The sequence below is a fragment of the Salvelinus namaycush genome, chromosome 18, assembly GCF_016432855.1.
Source record: "Salvelinus namaycush isolate Seneca chromosome 18, SaNama_1.0, whole genome shotgun sequence".
In the NCBI taxonomy this organism is placed as follows: Eukaryota; Metazoa; Chordata; class Actinopteri; order Salmoniformes; family Salmonidae; genus Salvelinus; species Salvelinus namaycush.
The window spans coordinates 41,981,184-42,000,951 of NC_052324.1; the positions used below are offsets into that span (position 1 = coordinate 41,981,184).

Genomic DNA, 19,768 nt, shown 5'->3' on the forward strand with positions numbered 1-19,768 from the left:
AGAGATGTTCGATGGGGTTCAAGTCCGGGCTCTGGCTGGGCCACTCAAGGACATTCAGACTTGTTCCGAAGCCACTCCTGCATTGTCTTGGCTGTGTGCTTAGGGTCGTGGTCCTGTAGGAAGATGAACCTTCACCCCAGTCTGAAGTCCTGAGCACTCTGGAGCAGGTTTTCATCAAGGAGCTTTGCTTTTTCATCTTTCCCTCGATCCTGACTAGTCTCCCAGTCCCTGCCGCTGAAAAAAATCTCCACAGCATGATGCTGCCACCACCATGCTTCACCATAGGGATGGTGCCAGGTCTAGACGTGACAGTTGACATTTGGCCAAAGAGTTCAATCTTGGTTTCATCAGACCAGAGAATCTTGTTTCTCGTGGTCTGAGAGTCTTTAGGTGCATTTTTGGCAAACTACAAGCGGGCTGTCATGTGCCTTTTACTGAGGAGTGGCTTCCATCTGGCCACTCTACAATAAAGGCCTGATTGGTGGAGTGCTGCAGAGATGGTTGTCCTTCTGGAAGGTTCTCCCATCTCCACAGAGGAACTCTGGAGCTCTGTCAGAGTGACCATCGGGTTCTTGGTCTCCTCCCTGACCAAGGCCCTTCTCCCCTGATTGCTCAGTTTGGCTGGGCGGCCAGCTCTAGGAAGAGTCTTGGTGGTTCCAAACTTCTTCCATTTAAGAATGATGGAGGCCACTGTGTTCTTGGGGACCTTCAATGCTGCAGAAATGTTTTGGTACCCTTCCCCAGATCTGTGCCTCGACACAATCCAGTCTCGGAGCTCTACGGACAATTCCTTCGAACTCATGGCTTGGTTTTTGCTCTGACATCCACTGTCAACTGTGGGACCTCATATAGACAGGTGTGTCCTTTCCAAATCATGTCCAATCAATTGAATTTACCACAGGTGGACTCCAATCAAGTTGTAGAAACATCTCAAGGATGATCAATGGAAACAGGATGCACCTGAGCTCAATTTCCAGTCTCATAGCAAAGGGTTTGAAAACGTACAGTTGAAGTCGGAAGTTTACATACACTTAGGTTGAAGTCATTAAAACTCGTTTTTCAACCACTCCACAAATTTCTTGTTAACAAACTATAGTTTTGGCAAGTCGGTTAGGACATCTACTTTGTGCATGACACAAGTAATTTTTCCCAAAATTTTTACAGACAGATTATTTCACTTAAAATTCACTGTATCACAATTCCAGTGGGTCAGAAGTTTACTTACACTAAGTTGATTGTGCCTTTAAACAGCTTGGAAAATTACAGAAAATTATGTCATGGCTTTAGAAGCTTCTGATAGGCTAATTGACATCATTTGAGTCAATTGGAGGTGTAGATGTATTTCAAGGCCTACCTTCAAACTCAGTGCCTCTGCTTGACATCATGGAAAAGCAAAAGAAATCAGCCAAGACCCCAGAAAGAAAATTGTAGACTTTCACAAGTCTGGTTCAGCAATTTCCATACGCCTGAAGGTACCACGTTCATCTGTACAAACAATAGTATGCAAGTTTAAACACCATGGGACCACGCAGCCGTCATACCGCTCAGGAAGGAGACGCGTTCTGTCTCCTAGAGATAAACATAATTTGGTGAGAAAAGTGCAAATCAATCCGAGAACATCTGCAAAGGACCTTGTGAAGATGCTGGAAGAAACAGGTACAAAAGTATCTATATCCACAGTAAAACGAGTCCTATATCGACATAACCTGAAAGGCCGCTCAGCAAGGAAGAAGCCACTGGTCCAAAACCTGATGAAACAAAAACAGAACTGTTTGGCCATAATGACCATCGTTATGTTTGGAGGAAAAAGGGGGAGGCTTGCAAGCCGAAGAACACCATCCCAACCATGAAGCACGGGGGTGGCAGCATCATGTTGTGGGGGTGCTTTGCTGCAGCAGGGACTGGTGCACTTCACAAAATAGATGGCATCATGAGGTAGAAAAATGATGTGGATATATTGAAGCAACATCTCAAGACATCAGTCAGGAAGTTAAAGTTTGGTCGCAAATGGGTCTTCCAAATGAACAAGCATACTTCCAAAGTTGTGGGGAAATGGCTTAAGGACAACAAAGTCAAGTTATTGGAGTGGCCATCACAAAGCCCTGACCTCAATCCCATAGAACATTTGTGGGCAGAACTGAAGAAAAAAAAAAAACTGAAAAGGCGTGTGCGAGCAAGGAGGCCTACAAACCTGACTCAGTTACACCAGCTCTGTCAGGAAGAATGGGCCAAAAACTCACCCAACTTATTGTGGGAAGCTTGTGGAAGGCTACCCGAAACGTTTGACCCAAGTTAAACAATTTAAAGGCAATGCTACCAAATACTAATTGAGTGTATGTAAACTTCTGACCCACTGGGAATGTGATGAAAGAAATAAAAGCTGAAATATATAATTCTCTCTACTATTATTCTGACATTTCACATTCTTAAAATAAAGTGGTGATCCTAATTGACCTAAGACAGGGAATTTTTACTAGGATTAAATGTCAGGAATTGTGAAAAACTGAGTTTAAATGTATTTGGCTAAGGTGTATGTAAACTTCCAACTTCAACTGTATGTAATTAAGGTATTTCTGTTTTTTATTTTGAATAAATTAGTAAAAAGTTCTAAAAACCTGTTTTCGCTTTGTCATTATGGGGTATTGTGACGTCATTATGGGGTATTGTGATGTCATTATGGGGTATTCCGTGTAGATTGATGAAAATAATGGATTTAGTCCATTTTAGAATAAGGCTGTAACATAACAAAATGTGGAAAGGAGTCTGAATACTTTCCGAACGCACTGTACGTCAGTCCGTCCGTCTGTCTCTTCTCTCAACTCCATCAACTCTGACCTAGGTACATCAGGAATCTATTTCTGGTCTCTGCTATCTCTCTCTCAACTCTGACCTAGGTACATCAGGAATCTATTTCTGGTCTCTGCTATCTCTCTCTCAACTCTGACCTAGGTACATCAGGAATCTATTTCTGGTCTCTGCTATCTCTCGCTCAACTCTGACCTAGGTACATCAGGAATATATTTCTGGTCTCTGCTATCTCTCTCTCAACTTTGACCTAGGTACATCAGGACTAGCTCTGGTCTCTGCTATCTCTCTCTCAACTTTGACCTAGGTACATCAGGACTCTAGTTCTGTTCTCTGCTATCTCTCTCTCAACTTTGACCTAGGTACATCAGGACTCTAGTTCTGGTCTCTGCTATCTCTCTCTCAACTCTGACCTAGGTACATCAGGACTAGCTCTGGTCTCTGCTATCTCTCTCTCAACTCTGACCTAGGTACATCAGGACTCTAGTTCTGGTCTCTGCTATCTCTCTCTAAACTCTGACCTACGTACATCAGGACTCTAGTTCTGGTCTCTGCTATCTCTCTCTCAACTCTGACCTAGGTACATCAGGACTCTAGTTCTGGTCTCTGCTATCTCTCTCTCAACTCTGACCTAGGTACATCAGGACTAGCTCTGGTCTCTGCTATCTCTCTCTCAACTTTGACCTAGGTACATCAGGACTCTAGTTCTGGTCTCTGCTATCTCTCTCAACTCTGACCTAGGTACATCAGGACTCTAGTTCTGGTCTCTGCTATCTCTCTCTCAACTCTGACCTAGGTACATCAGGACTAGCTCTGGTCTCTGCTATCTCTCTCTCAACTTTGACCTAGGTACATCAGGACTCTAGCTCTGGTCTCTGCTATCTCTCTCTCAACTTTGACCTATGTACATCAGGACTCTAGTTCTGGTCTCTGCTATCTCTCTCTAAACTCTGACCTAGGTACATCAGGACTCTAGTTCTGGTCTCTGCTATCTCTCTCTCAACTCTGACCTAGGTACATCAGGACTAGCTCTGGTCTCTGCTATCTCTCTCTCAACTTTGACCTAGGTACATCAGGACTCTAGCTCTGGTCTCTGCTATCTCTCTCAACTTCGACCTAGGTACATCAGGACTCTAGCTCTGGTCTCTGCTATCTCTCTCTCAACTTTGACCTATGTACATCAGGACTCTAGCTCTGTTCTCTGCTATCTCTCTTGTTTTTGTTTCTCTTTCTGTATGTCTCTTTTTCTATTTCTCCGTCTCCTTCTCTCTCATAATGGATCTTGCTAACACTTAATAGTAACATGTTTAGAAAATTATAAATAAGAGTTGCTTTGATGTGCGGTTGATGTTTTAACAGGTGCCAAACAGAACGGTATTCGACTAGGAGACGTCCTTCTGCCTCCGTGGGCTAAGGGAGACCCCCGAGAGTTCATCAGAGTCCATCGACAGGTGGGTAACAATCTACTGTATAGGTGTGTCTGGAGGTAAGCTCAGGAGGTAAGACAACTGTGTTGTACAGTATACCCCAACGTAGTCTGACGATGCCATCCCTCCAAGTCTCGTTCATTACTCAAACAAACATGAGGAAACCTGGAAATGTAGGCTAGCTCCAACCTACTGTGCATACGTGTGTCTGTCTCTAGGCTCTGGAGTGTGACTATGTATCATCTCATCTCCATGAGTGGATCGACCTGATCTTTGGCTTCAAGCAGCAGGGTCCTCCAGCGGTGGAAGCGGTCAATGTGTTCCACCACCTGTTCTACGAGGGACAGGTGGACATCTACAACATCAACGACCCCCTCAAGGAGACCGCCACCATCGGCTTCATCAACAACTTCGGACAAATCCCCAAACAGGTATCATATTAACATATAACAATATACCAATATAAGACAGGTATTATATTAACATATAACATTATACAGAGCAGGTGAGTGAGGGCTGGTAGGGGATGTGAAGAGGGGACAGAGAGCAGGTGAGTGAGGGCTGGGAGGGGATGTGAAGAGGGGACAGAGAGCAGGTGAGTGAGGGCTGGTAGGGGATGTGAAGAGGGGACAGAGCAGGTGAGTGAGGGCTGGTAGGGGATGTGAAGAGGGGACAGAGAGCAGGTGAGTGAGGGCTGGTAGGGGATGTGAAGAGGGGACAGAGAGCAGGTGAGTGAGGGCTGGTAGGGGATGTAGCTGGATGATTAGAGCTGCCACGGGTGATATGTGCAGGAACGTGAAGTGGAGGTCATTAGACCTGCTCAGACAAGAGACTAGCGGCTGTTGATTCAATTCAACTGAATCTATAAACAAAACGAACTTCATAAACATTTAATAAACGGGCGCCAGCAGGTTCTTTAGATCGGTAAGGCTGAAAAAGTCTCATATGAAATGGCATCAAATGGAAATGGTATCAATGGTATCATAGGAAATGGTATCATATGAGATGGTATCATAGGAAATGGTACTACGGTATAAAAAAAAATGTTGGACTCATAAGTATCATGACGTTTTTATACTGTCACATTACAGTGGTTACCGGTATTCTGTGACGTTACAGTGGTTACCGGTATTCTGTCACATTACAGTGGTTACCGGTATTCCGTCACATTACAGTGGTTACCGGTATTCTGTGACGTTACAGTGGTTACCGGTATTCCGTCACATTACAGTGGTTACCGGTATTCCGTGACATTACAGTGGTTACCGGTATTCCGTCACGTTACAGTGGTTACCGGTATTCCGTCACGTTACAGTGGTTACCGGTATTCCGTCACGTTACAGTGGTTACCGGTATTCCGTCACGTTACAGTGGTTACCGGTATTCCGTCACGTTACAGTGGTTACCGGTATTCCGTCACGTTACAGTGGTTACCGGTATTCCGTCACGTTACAGTGGTTACCGGTATTCCGTCACATTACAGTGGTTACCGGTATTCCGTCACGTTACAGTGGTTACCGGTATTCCGTCACATTACAGTGGTTACCGGTATTCCGTCACGTTACAGTGGTTACCGGTATTCCGTCACATTACAGTGGTTACCGGTATTCCGTCACATTACAGTGGTTAACGGTATTCCGTCACATTACAGTGGTTACCGGTATTCTGTCACATTACAGTGGTTACCGGTATTCCGTCACATTACAGTGGTTACCGGTATTCCGTCACGTTACAGTGGTTACCGGTATTCCGTCACGTTACAGTGGTTACCGGTATTCCGTCACGTTACAGTGGTTACCGGTATTCCGTCACGTTACAGTGGTTACCGGTATTCCGTCACATTACAGTGGTTACCGGTATTCCGTCACATTACAGTGGTTACCGGTATTCCGTCACATTACAGTGGTTACCGGTATTCCGTCACATTACAGTGGTTACCGGTATTCCGTCACGTTACAGTGGTTACCGGTATTCCGTCACGTTACAGTGGTTACCGGTATTCCGTCACATTACAGTGGTTACCGGTATTCTGTGACATTACAGTGGTTACCGGTATTCCGTCACGTTACAGTGGTTACCGGTATTCCGTCACGTTACAGTGGTTACCGGTATTCCGTCACATTACAGTAGTTACCAGTATTCCGTCACATTACAGTGGTTACCGGTATTCCGTGACGTTACAGTGGTTACCGGTATTCCGTGACGTTTTTGTAACTTGAAATAGGCTAAAACATTATTATTGTTATTTATTTTTTTAAACAATAAAGTATGTATTCTTCCCTCTATTCTTTATCCTGAAAGTAAACTATGGGGTCAGAAGAGACAGTGGTACTGATTAGAGGTCGACCGATTGGTACCGATGCTTCACAAAGAATGTATTCAACAGAGGAAGTGAGTTGTTTTGAATTAAATGAATCTGATCTCGTGTTTTATCTGTCTCTTCCCAGTTGTTTAAGAAGCCCCACCCTCCGAAACGTGTACGTAGTAAATCCAACGGGGAGATGGCGGGGGGCATGCCCGTCTCTCTCTCCTCAACCACTGACAAGATCTTCTTCCATCATCTGGACAACCTCAGACCCTCACTAGCCCCCGTCAAAGGTAGGACAGGCATGCACAGGTACACACACACACACATATATATATATATACACACACACACACACACACACACACACACACACACATATATATATATATATATATATATATATATATATACACACATATATGTACACACACACACATATATATATATATATATATATATATATATATATATATATATATATATATATATATATATATATATATACACAGTGGGGGGAACAAGTATTTGATACACTGCTGATTTTGCAGGTTTTCCTACTTACAAAGCGTGTAGAGGTCTGTTATTGTTATCATAGGTACACTTCAACTGTGAGAGACGGAATCTAAAACAAAAATCCAGAATATCACATTGTATGATTTTTAAGTAATTAATTTGCATTTTATTGCATGACATAAGTATTTGATACATCAGAAAAGCACAACTTAATATTTGGTACAGAAACCTTTGTTTGCAATTACAGAGATCATACGTTTCCTGTAGTTCTTGAACAGGTTTGCACACACTGCAGCAGGGATTTTGGCCCACTCCTCCATACAGACCTTCTCCAGATCCTTCAGGTTTCGGGGCTGTCGCTGGGCAATACGGACTTTCAGCTCCCTCCAAAGATTTTCTATTGGGTTCAGGTCTGGAGACTGGCTAGGCCACTCCAGGACCTTGAGATGCTTCTTACGGAGCCACTCATTAGTTGCCCTGGCTGTGTGTTTCGGGTCGTTGTCATGCTGGAAGACCCAGCCACGACCCATCTTCAATGCTCTTACTGAGGGAAGGAGGTTGTTGGCCAAGATCTCGCGATACATGGCCCCATCCATCCTCCCCTCAATACGGTGCAGTCATCCTGTCCCCTTTGCAGAAAAGCATCCCCAAAGAATGATGTTTCCACCTCCATGCTTCACGGTTGGGATGGTGTTCTAGGGGTTGTACTCATCCTTCTTCTTCCTCCAAACACGGCGAGTAGAGTTTAGACCAAAAAGCTCTATTTTTGTCTCATCAGACCACATGACCTTCTCCCATTCCTCCTCTGGATCATCCAGTTGGTCATTGGCAAACTTCAGACGGGCCTGGACATGCGCTGGCTTGAGCAGGGGGACCTTGCGTGCGCTGCAGGATTTTAATCCATGACGGCGTAGTGTGTTACTAATGGTTTTCTTTGAGACTGTGGTCCCAGCTCTCTTCAGGTCATTGACCAGGTCCTGCCGTGTAGTTCTGGGCTGATCCCTCACCTTCCTCATGATCATTGATGCCCCACGAGGTGAGATCTTGCATGGAGCCCCAGACCGAGGGTGATTGACCGTCATCTTGAACTTCTTCCATTTTCTAATAATTGTGCCAACAGTTGTTGCCTTCTCACCACGCTGCTTGCCTATTGTCCTGTAGCCCATCCCAGCCCATCCCAGCTCTCTGGTCTTGGCCATTGTGGAGAGGTTGGAGTCTGTTTGATTGAGTGTGTGGACAGGGGTCTTTTATACAGGTAACGAGTTCAAACAGGTGCAGTTAATACAGGTAATGAGTGGAGAACAGGAGGGCTTCTTAAAGAAAAACTAACAGGTCTGTGAGAGCCGGAATTCTTACTGGTTGGTAGGTGATCAAATACTTATGGCATGCAATAAAATGCTAATTAATTACTTAAAAATCATACAATGTGATTTTCTGGATTTTTGTTTTAGATTCCGTTTCTCACAGTTGAAGTGTACCTATGATAAAAAATTACAGACCTCTACATGCTTTGTAAGTAGGAAAACCTGCAAAATCGGCAGTGTATCAAATACTTGTTCTCCCCTCTGTATATGTACACACACACATATAAACACACACACACACACACACACACACACACACACACACACACACACACACACACACACACACAGACACACACACACACACACACACACACAGACACACACACAGACACATAAAGTATTGAAGGAGAGGATTTCAGACAGATAGTGTGTACTGATTAGGGTTGGGAATAGGTGTGTACTGATTGGGGTTGGGAATAGGTGTGTACTGATTGGGGTTGGGAATAGGTGTGTACTGATTAGGGTTGGGAATAGGTGTGTACTGATTGGGGTTGGGAATAGGTGTGTACTGATTAGGGTTGGGAATAGGTGTGTACTGATTAGGGTTGGGAATAGGTGTGTACTGATTAGGGTTGGGAATAGGTGTGTACTGATTAGGGTTGGGAATAGGTGTGTACTGATTAGGGTTGGGAATAGGTGTGTACTGATTGGGGTTGGGAATAGGTGTGTACTGATTAGGATTGGGAATAGGTGTGTACTGATTAGGGTTGGGAATAGGTGTGTACTGATTAGGGTTGGGAATAGGTGTGTACTGATTAGGGTTGGGAATAGGTGTGTACTGATTAGGGTTGGGAATAGGTGTGTACTGATTAGGGTTGGGAATAGGTGTGTACTGATTAGGGTTGGGAATAGGTGTGTACTGATTAGGGTTGGGAATAGGTGTGTACTGATTAGGGTTGGGAATAGGTGTGTACTGATTAGGGTTGGGAATAGGTGTGTACTGATTAGGGTTGGGAATAGGTGTGGGACAGTGTGTGTGACAGTGTGTGTGACAGTGTGTTTGTGTGTTTCAGAGCTGAAGGAGCCGGTTGGCCAGATAGTGTGTACTGAGAAGGGTATTCTGGCTGTGGAGCAGAACAAGGTCCTCCAACCTCCTGTCTGGAACAAGACCTTTGCCTGGGGCTACGCTGACCTCTCCTGCAGACTGGCCAACTATGAGTCTGACAAGGTAGGCACACACTCACTGACCTCTCCTGCAGACTGGCCAACTATCTCTCTAACTAACAAGGTCAGTTAGAGGCTGCTGTCTCTGGGTCTCAGTGTGGACCAGTGTAGGCGTGACCGTGCATGTTAATCAAGTCATGTTGCAGTCATAGAATTAATTCTACAACTCATTATATTTCTGTGGTGTTGTTTTGATAATGTCTATGGCTCTATCTCAGTTCGTCTTTCCTTGACTCCTCTCCTCCTCAAAACCCATCGGAGAAGAAGGTCAGAGGAGAGTAACCTTGGACCTTCTTCTCTAATACAGTTGAGAAGGAGACAAGGAGAGAATGCAAGGAATGGAGGAAATACTTAACCTTGCCTACAGACTAAATCCTGTGGGGCAGCATTACCCTTCCCTAACTTCCTGCTCCCCTGACTAACCAATCCACTCTCTCCTTCCCCCTGACTAGCCAATCCCCTCTCTCCTTCCCCCTGACGAACCAATCCCCTCTCTCCTTCCCCCTGACTAACCAATCCCCTCTCTCCTTCCCCCTGACGAACCAATCCCCTCTCTCCTTCCCCCTGACTAACCAATCCACTCTCTCCTTCCCCCTGACTAGCCAATCCCCTCTCTCCTTCCCCCTGACGAACCAATCCCCTCTCTCCTTCCCCCTGACTAACCAATCCCCTCTCTCCTTCCCCCTGACGAACCAATCCCCTCTCTCCTTCCCCCTGACGAACCAATCCCGTCTCTCCTTCCCCCTGACTAACCAATCCCCTCTCTCCTTCCCCCTGACTAACCAATCCCCTCTCTCCTTCCCCCTGACTAACCAATCCCGTCTCTCCTTCCCCCTGACTAACCAATCCCCTCTCTCCTTCCCCCTGACTAACCAATCCCATCTCTCCTTCCCCCTGACGAACCAATCCCGTCTCTCCTTCCCCCTGACTAACCAATCCCCTCTCTCCTTCCCCCTGACGAACCAATCCCCTCTCTCCTTCCCCCTGACGAACCAATCCCGTCTCTCCTTCCCCCTGACTAACCAATCCCCTCTCTCCTTCCCCCTGACTAACCAATCCCGTCTCTCCTTCCCCCTGACGAACCAATCCCCTCTCTCCTTCCCCCTGACTAACCAATCCCCTCTCTCCTTCCCCCTGACGAACCAATCCCCTCTCTCCTTCCCCCTGACGAACCAATCCCGTCTCTCCTTCCCCCTGACTAACCAATCCCCTCTCTCCTTCCCCCTGACTAACCAATCCCCTCTCTCCTTCCCCCTGACTAACCAATCCCGTCTCTCCTTCCCCCTGACTAACCAATCCCCTCTCTCCTTCCCCCTGACTAACCAATCCCATCTCTCCTTCCCCCTGACGAACCAATCCCGTCTCTCCTTCCCCCTGACTAACCAATCCCCTCTCTCCTTCCCCCTGACGAACCAATCCCCTCTCTCCTTCCCCCTGACGAACCAATCCCGTCTCTCCTTCCCCCTGACTAACCAATCCCCTCTCTCCTTCCCCCTGACTAACCAATCCCTCTCTCCTTCCCCCTGACTAACCAATCCCATCTCTCCTTCCCCCTGACTAACCAATCCCCTCTCTCCTTCCCCCTGACGAACCAATCCCCTCTCTCCTTCCCCCTGACTAACCAATCCCCTCTCTCCTTCCCCCTGACTAACCAATCCCCTCTCTCCTTCCCCCTGACTAATCAATCCCCTCTCTCCTTCCCCCTGACTAATCAATCCCCTCTCTCCTTCCCCCTGACTAATCAATCCCCTCTCTCCTTCCCCCTGACTAATCAATCCCCTCTCTCCTTCCCCCTGACTAACCAATCCCCTCTCTCCTTCCCCCTGACTAATCAATCCCCTCTCTCCTTCCCCCTGACTAACCAATCCCCTCTCTCCTTCCCCCTGACTAACCAATCCCCTCTCTCCTTCCCCCTGACTAATCAATCCCCTCTCTCCTTCCCCCTGACTAATCAATCCCCTCTCTCCTTCCCCCTGACTAACCAATCCCCTCTCTCCTTCCCCCTGACTAACCAATCCCCTCTCTCCTTCCCCCTGACTAACCAATCCCCTCTCTCCTTCCCCCTGACTAATCAATCCCCTCTCTCCTTCCCCCTGACTAACCAATCCCCTCTCTCCTTCCCCCTGACTAACCAATCCCCTCTCTCCTTCCCCCTGACTAACCAATCCCCTCTCTCCTTCCCCCTGACGAACCAATCCCCTCTCTCCTTCCCCCTGACTAATCAATCCCCTCTCTCCTTCCCCCTGACTAATCAATCCCCTCTCTCCTTCCCCCTGACTAATCAATCCCCTCTCTCCTTCCCCTGACTAACCAATCCCGTCTCTCCTTCCCCCTGACTAACCAATCCCCTCTCTCCTTCCCCCTGACTAACCAATCCCCTCTCTCCTTCCCCCTGACTAACCAATCCCCTCTCTCCTTCCCCCTGACTAACCAATCCCCTCTCTCCTTCCCCCTGACTAACCAATCCCCTCTCTCCTTCCCCCTGACGAACCAATCCCCTCTCTCCTTCCCCCTGACTAATCAATCCCGTCTCTCCTTCCCCCTGACTAACCAATCCCCTCTCTCCTTCCCCCTGACTAACCAATCCCCTCTCTCCTTCCCCCTGACTAACCAATCCCCTCTCTCCTTCCCCCGGACTAACCAATCCCCTCTCTCCTTCCCCCTGACTAACCAATCCCCTCTCTCATTCCCCCGGACTAACCAATCCCCTCTCTCCTCCTCTAGGCGGTGGTGGTGTATGAGTGTCTGTCAGAGTGGGGTCAGATCCTGTGTGCCATCTGCCCCAACCCCAAGCTGGTCATCACCGGGGGAACCAGCACTGCCATCTGTGTCTGGGAGACGGGCACATCCAAGGAGAGGGCCAAGACCCTCACACTCAAACAGGTAACCAGACTCTCAGGTAACCAGACTATCAGGTAACCAGACTCTCTAGACACTCAAACAGGTAACCAGACTCTCAGGTAACCAGACTATCAGGTAACCAGACTCTCTAGACACTCAAATAGGTAACCAGACTCTCTAGACACTCAAACAGGTAACCAAACTCTCTAGACACTCAAACAGGTAACCAGACTCTCTAGTCACTCAAACAGGTAACCAGACTCTCTAGACACTCAAACAGGTAACCAGACTCTCTAGACACTCAAACAGGTAACCAGACTCTCTAGTCACTCAAACAGGTAACCAGACTCTCTAGACACTCAAACAGGTAACCAGACTCTCTAGTCACTCAAACAGGTAACCAGACTCTCTAGACACTCAAACAGGTAACCAGACTCTCTAGTCACTCAAACAGGTAACCAGACTCTCTAGACACTCAAACAGGTAACCAGACTCTCTAGTCACTCAAACAGGTAACCAGACTCTCTAGACACTCAAACAGGTAACCAGACTCTCTAGACACTCAAACAGGTAACCAGACTCTCTAGTCACTCAAACAGGTAACCAGACTCTCTAGACACTCAAACAGGTAACCAGACTCTCTAGACACTCAAACAGGTAACCAGACTCTCTAGTCACTCAAACAGGTAACCAGACTCTCTAGACACTCAAACAGGTAACCAGACTCTCTAGACACTCAAACAGGTAACCAGACTCTCTAGACACTCAAACAGGTAACCAGACTCTCTAGTCACTCAAACAGGTAACCAGACTCTATAGACACTCAAACAGGTAACCAAACTCTCTAGACACTCAAACAGGTAACCAGACTATATAGACACTCAAACAGGTAACCAGACTCTCTAGTCACTCAAACAGGTAACCAGACTCTCTAGACACTCAAACAGGTAACCAGACTCTCTAGACACTCAAACAGGTAACCAGACTCTCTAGTCACTCAAACAGGTAACCAGACTCTCTAGACACTCAAACAGGTAACCAGACTCTATAGACACTCAAACAGGTAACCAGACTCTCTAGTCACTCAAACAGGTAACCAGACTCTCTAGACACTCAAACAGGTAACCAGACTCTCATCACTCAAACAGGTAACCAGACTCTCTAGACACTCAAACAGGTAACCAGACTCTCTAGACACTCAAACAGGTAACCAGACTCTCATCACTCAAACAGGTAACCAGACTCTCTAGACACTCAAACAGGTAACCAGACTCTCTAGTCACTCAAACAGGTAACCAGACTCTATAGACACTCAAACAGGTAACCAAACTCTCTAGACACTCAAACAGGTAACCAGACTATATAGACACTCAAACAGGTAACCAGACTCTATAGACACTCAAACAGGTAACCAAACTCTCTAGACACTCAAACAGGTAACCAGACTCTCTAGACACTCAAACAGGTAACCAGACTCTCTAGACACTCAAACAGGTAACCAGACTCTCATCACTCAAACAGGTAACCAGACTATATAGACACTCAAACAGGTAACCAGACTCTCTAGTCACTCAAACAGGTAACCAGACTCTCATCACTCAAACAGGTAACCAGACTCTCTAGACACTCAAACAGGTAACCAGACTCTCTAGACACTCAAACAGGTAACCAGACTCTCTAGTCACTCAAACAGGTAACCAGACTCTCTAGACACTCAAACAGGTAACCAGACTCTCTGGTCACTCAAACAGGTAACCAGACTCTCTAGACACTCAAACAGGTAACCAGACTCTCTAGACACTCAAACAGGTAACCAGACTCTATAGACACTCAAACAGGTAACCAGACTCTCTAGACACTCAAACAGGTAACCAGACTCTCTAGACACTCAAACAGGTAACCAGACTCTCATCACTCAAACAGGTAACCAGACTCTCTAGACACTCAAACAGGTAACCAGACTCTCTAGTCACTCAAACAGGTAACCAGACTCTCTAGACACTCAAACAGGTAACCAGACTCTCTAGACACTCAAACAGGTAACCAGGCTCTCATCACTCAAACAGGTAACCAGACTCTCTAGACACTCAAACAGGTAACCAGACTCTCATCACTCAAACAGGTAACCAGACTCTCTAGACACTCAAACAGGTAACCAGACTCTCTAGTCACTCAAACAGGTAACCAGACTCTCTAGACACTCAAACAGGTAACCAGACTCTCTAGACACTCAAACAGGTAACCAGACTCTCATCACTCAAACAGGTAACCAGACTCTCTAGACACTCAAACAGGTAACCAGACTCTCTAGACACTCAAACAGGTAACCAGACTCTCTAGTCACTCAAACAGGTAACCAGACTCTCTAGACACTCAAACAGGTAACCAGACTCTCATCACTCAAACAGGTAACCAGACTCTCTAGACACTCAAACAGGTAACCAGACTCTCTAGACACTCAAACAGGTAACCAGACTCTCTAGTCACTCAAACAGGTAACCAGACTCTCTAGACACTCAAACAGGTAACCAGACTCTCTAGACACTCAAACAGGTAACCAGACTCTCTAGTCACTCAAACAGGTAACCAGACTCTCTAGTCACTCAAACAGGTAACCAGACTCTCTAGACACTCAAACAGGTAACCAGACTCTCTCATCACTCAAACAGGTAACCAGACTCTCTAGTCACTCAAACAGGTAACCAGACTCTCTAGTCACTCAAACAGGTAACCAGACTCTATAGACACTCAAACAGGTAACCAAACTCTCTAGACACTCAAACAGGTAACCAGACTATATAGACACTCAAACAGGTAACCAGACTCTCTAGACACTCAAACAGGTAACCAGACTCTCTAGACACTCAAACAGGTAACCAGACTCTCTAGTCACTCAAACAGGTAACCAGACTCTCTAGACACTCAAACAGGTAACCAGACTCTATAGACACTCAAAACAGGTAACCAAACTCTCTAGACACTCAAACAGGTAACCAGACTCTCTAGACACTCAAACAGGTAACCAGACTCTCTAGACACTCAAACAGGTAACCAGACTCTCTAGACACTCAAACAGGTAACCAGACTCTCTAGACACTCAAACAGGTAACCAGACTCTCTAGACACTCAAACAGGTAACCAGACTCTCTAGACACTCAAACAGGTAACCAGACTCTCATCACTCAAACAGGTAACCAGACTCTCTAGTCACTCAAACAGGTAACCAGACTCTCTAGTCACTCAAACAGGTAACCAGACTCTATAGACACTCAAACAGGTAACCAAACTCTATAGACACTCAAACAGGTAACCAGACTCTCTAGACACTCAAACAGGTAACCAGACTCTCTAGACACTCAAACAGGTAACCAGACTATATAGACACTCAAACAGGTAACCAGACTCTCTAGACACTCAAACAGGTAACCAGACTCTCATCACTCAAACAGGTAACCAGACTCTCTAGACACTCAAACAGGTAACCAGACTCTCTAGACACTCAAACAGGTAACCAGACTCTCTAGACACTCAAACAGGTAACCAGACTCTCATCACTCAAACAGGTAACCAGACTCTCATCACTCAAACAGGTAACCAGACTCTCTAGACACTCAAACAGGTAACCAGACTCTCTAGTCACTCAAACAGGTAACCAGACTCTCTAGACACTCAAACAGGTAACCAGACTCTCTAGACACTCAAACAGGTAACCAGACTCTCATCACTCAAACAGGTAACCAGACTCTCTAGACACTCAAACAGGTAACCAGACTCTCTAGTCACTCAAACAGGTAACCAGACTCTCTAGACACTCAAACAGGTAACCAGACTCTCTAGACACTCAAACAGGTAACCAGACTCTCTAGTCACTCAAACAGGTAACCAGACTCTCTAGTCACTCAAACAGGTAACCAGACTCTCTAGACACTCAAACAGGTAACCAGACTCTCTCATCACTCAAACAGGTAACCAGACTCTCTAGTCACTCAAACAGGTAACCAGACTCTCTAGTCACTCAAACAGGTAACCAGACTCTATAGACACTCAAACAGGTAACCAAACTCTCTAGACACTCAAACAGGTAACCAGACTATATAGACACTCAAACAGGTAACCAGACTCTCTAGACACTCAAACAGGTAACCAGACTCTCTAGACACTCAAACAGGTAACCAGACTCTCTAGTCACTCAAACAGGTAACCAGACTCTCTAGACACTCAAACAGGTAACCAGACTCTATAGACACTCAAAACAGGTAACCAAACTCTCTAGACACTCAAACAGGTAACCAGACTCTCTAGACACTCAAACAGGTAACCAGACTCTCATCACTCAAACAGGTAACCAGACTCTCATCACTCAAACAGGTAACCAGACTCTCTAGACACTCAAACAGGTAACCAGACTCTCTAGACACTCAAACAGGTAACCAGACTCTCTAGACACTCAAACAGGTAACCAGACTCTCTAGACACTCAAACAGGTAACCAGACTCTCTAGACACTCAAACAGGTAACCAGACTCTCTAGACACTCAAACAGGTAACCAGACTCTCATCACTCAAACAGGTAACCAGACTCTCTAGTCACTCAAACAGGTAACCAGACTCTCTAGTCACTCAAACAGGTAACCAGACTCTATAGACACTCAAACAGGTAACCAAACTCTATAGACACTCAAACAGGTAACCAGACTCTCTAGACACTCAAACAGGTAACCAGACTCTCTAGACACTCAAACAGGTAACCAGACTCTCATCACTCAAACAGGTAACCAGACTCTCTAGACACTCAAACAGGTAACCAGACTCTCTAGACACTCAAACAGGTAACCAGACTCTCTAGACACTCAAACAGGTAACCAGACTCTCATCACTCAAACAGGTAACCAGACTCTCATCACTCAAACAGGTAACCAGACTCTCTAGACACTCAAACAGGTAACCAGACTCTCTAGTCACTCAAACAGGTAACCAGACTCTCTAGACACTCAAACAGGTAACCAGACTCTCATCACTCAAACAGGTAACCAGACTCTCTAGACACTCAAACAGGTAACCAAACTCTATAGACACTCAAACAGGTAACCAGACTCTCTAGACACTCAAACAGGTAACCAGACTCTCTAGACACTCAAACAGGTAACCAGACTCTCATCACTCAAACAGGTAACCAGACTCTCTAGACACTCAAACAGGTAACCAGACTCTCTAGACACTCAAACAGGTAACCAGACTCTCTAGACACTCAAACAGGTAACCAGACTCTCATCACTCAAACAGGTAACCAGACTCTCATCACTCAAACAGGTAACCAGACTCTCTAGACACTCAAACAGGTAACCAGACTCTCTAGACACTCAAACAGGTAACCAGACTCTCTAGACACTCAAACAGGTAACCAGACTCTCTAGACACTCAAACAGGTAACCAGACTCTCATCACTCAAACAGGTAACCAGACTCTCTAGACACTCAAACAGGTAACCAGACTCTCATCACTCAAACAGGTAACCAGACTCTCTAGTCACTCAAACAGGTAACCAGACTCTCTAGTCACTCAAACAGGTAACCAGACTCTCTAGACACTCAAACAGGTAACCAGACTCTATAGACACTCAAACAGGTAACCAGACTCTCTAGTCACTCAAACAGGTAACCAGACTCTCTAGACACTCAAACAGGTAACCAGACTCTCTAGACACTCAAACAGGTAACCAGACTCTCTAGACACTCAAACAGGTAACCAGACTCTCTAGACACTCAAACAGGTAACCAAACTCTCTAGACACTCAAACAGGTAACCAGACTCTCTAGTCACTCAAACAGGTAACCAGACTCTCTAGACACTCAAACAGGTAACCAGACTATCATCACTCAAACAGGTAACCAGACTCTCTGGTCACTCAAACAGGTAACCAGATTCTCTAGTCACTCAAACAGGTAACCAGACTCTCTAGACACTCAAACAGGTAACCAGACTCTCTAGTCACTCAAACAGGTAACCAGACTCTCTAGTCACTCAAACAGGTAACCAGACTCTCTAGACACTCAAACAGGTAACCAGACTCTATAGACACTCAAACAGGTAACCAGACTCTCTAGTCACTCAAACAGGTAACCAGACTCTCTAGACACTCAAACAGGTAACCAGACTCTCTAGACACTCAAACAGGTAACCAGACTCTCTAGACACTCAAACAGGTAACCAGACTATATAGACACTCAAACAGGTAACCAGACTCTCTAGTCACTCAAACAGGTAACCAGACTCTCTAGACACTCAAACAGGTAACCAGACTCTCTAGACACTCAAACAGGTAACCAGACTCTCTAGACACTCAAACAGGTAACCAGACTCTCTAGACACTCAAACAGGTAACCAGACATTTTTTTTTTCACCAGGTAAGTTGACTGAGAACACGTTCTCATTTACAGCAATGACCTGGGGAATAGTTACAGGGGGGAGGAGGGGGGGTGAAGGAGCCAATTGTAAGCTGGGGATGATTAGGAGGCCATGATGGTTTGAGTGCCAGATTGGGAATTTAGCCAGGACACCGGGGTTAACACAACTACTCTTACGATAAGTGCCATGGGATCTTTAGTGACCACAGAGAGTCAGGACACCCGTTTAACGTCCCATCCGAAAGACGACACCCTACACAGGGCAATGTCCCCAATCACTGCCCTGGGGCATTGGGATATTTTTTTAGACCAGAAGAAAGGGTGCCTCCTACTGGCCCTCCAACACCACTTCCAGCAGCATCTGGTCTCCCAAGCAGGACCAACCCTGCTTAGCTAAAGTTTTCCTCATCAATCTACACACAATGCATCATAATGAGAAAGCAAAAACTGTTTTATAGACATTTTCGCAAATTTATAAAGAAAAAAAAAAAACATACCTTATTTACATAGGTATTCAGTCCCTTTGCTATGAGACTTGAAATTGAGCTCTGATGCATCCTGTTTCCATTGATCATCCTTGAGATGTTTCTTCAACTTGATTAGAGTCCACCTGTGGTAAATTCAATTGATTGGACATGATTTGGAAATGCACACACCTGTCTATATAAGGTCCCACAGTAGACAGTGCATGTCAGAGCAAAAACCAAGCCATGAGGTCGAAGGAATTGTCCGTAGAGCTCCGAGACAGGATTGTGTCGTGGCACAGATCTTGGGAAGGGTACCAAAACATTTCTGCCGCATTGAAGGTCCCAAAGAACACAGTGGCCTCCACCTTTGCAGCACTCCACCAATCAGGCCTTTATGGTAGAGTGGCCAGACAGAAGTCACTCCTCAGTAAAAGGCACATGACAGCCCGCTTGGAGTTTGCCAAAAGACACCT

The 19,768-nt window shown here is 46.0% G+C and overlaps 1 protein-coding gene across 1 annotated transcript in view; it reads left to right on the forward strand.

Annotated features, from left to right (window-relative positions):
* Window positions 1–19,768, forward strand: part of wdfy3 (WD repeat and FYVE domain containing 3) — a 107,882-nt gene that overhangs the window by 71,537 nt on the left and 16,577 nt on the right. The window contains exons 31-35 of the mRNA XM_039013013.1: window positions 4,165–4,256; window positions 4,451–4,663; window positions 6,680–6,830; window positions 9,434–9,588; window positions 12,309–12,467. Of these exons, the coding sequence (XP_038868941.1) occupies window positions 4,165–4,256; window positions 4,451–4,663; window positions 6,680–6,830; window positions 9,434–9,588; window positions 12,309–12,467 (770 nt within the window). The remainder of the gene's footprint in view (window positions 1–4,164; window positions 4,257–4,450; window positions 4,664–6,679; window positions 6,831–9,433; window positions 9,589–12,308; window positions 12,468–19,768) is intronic.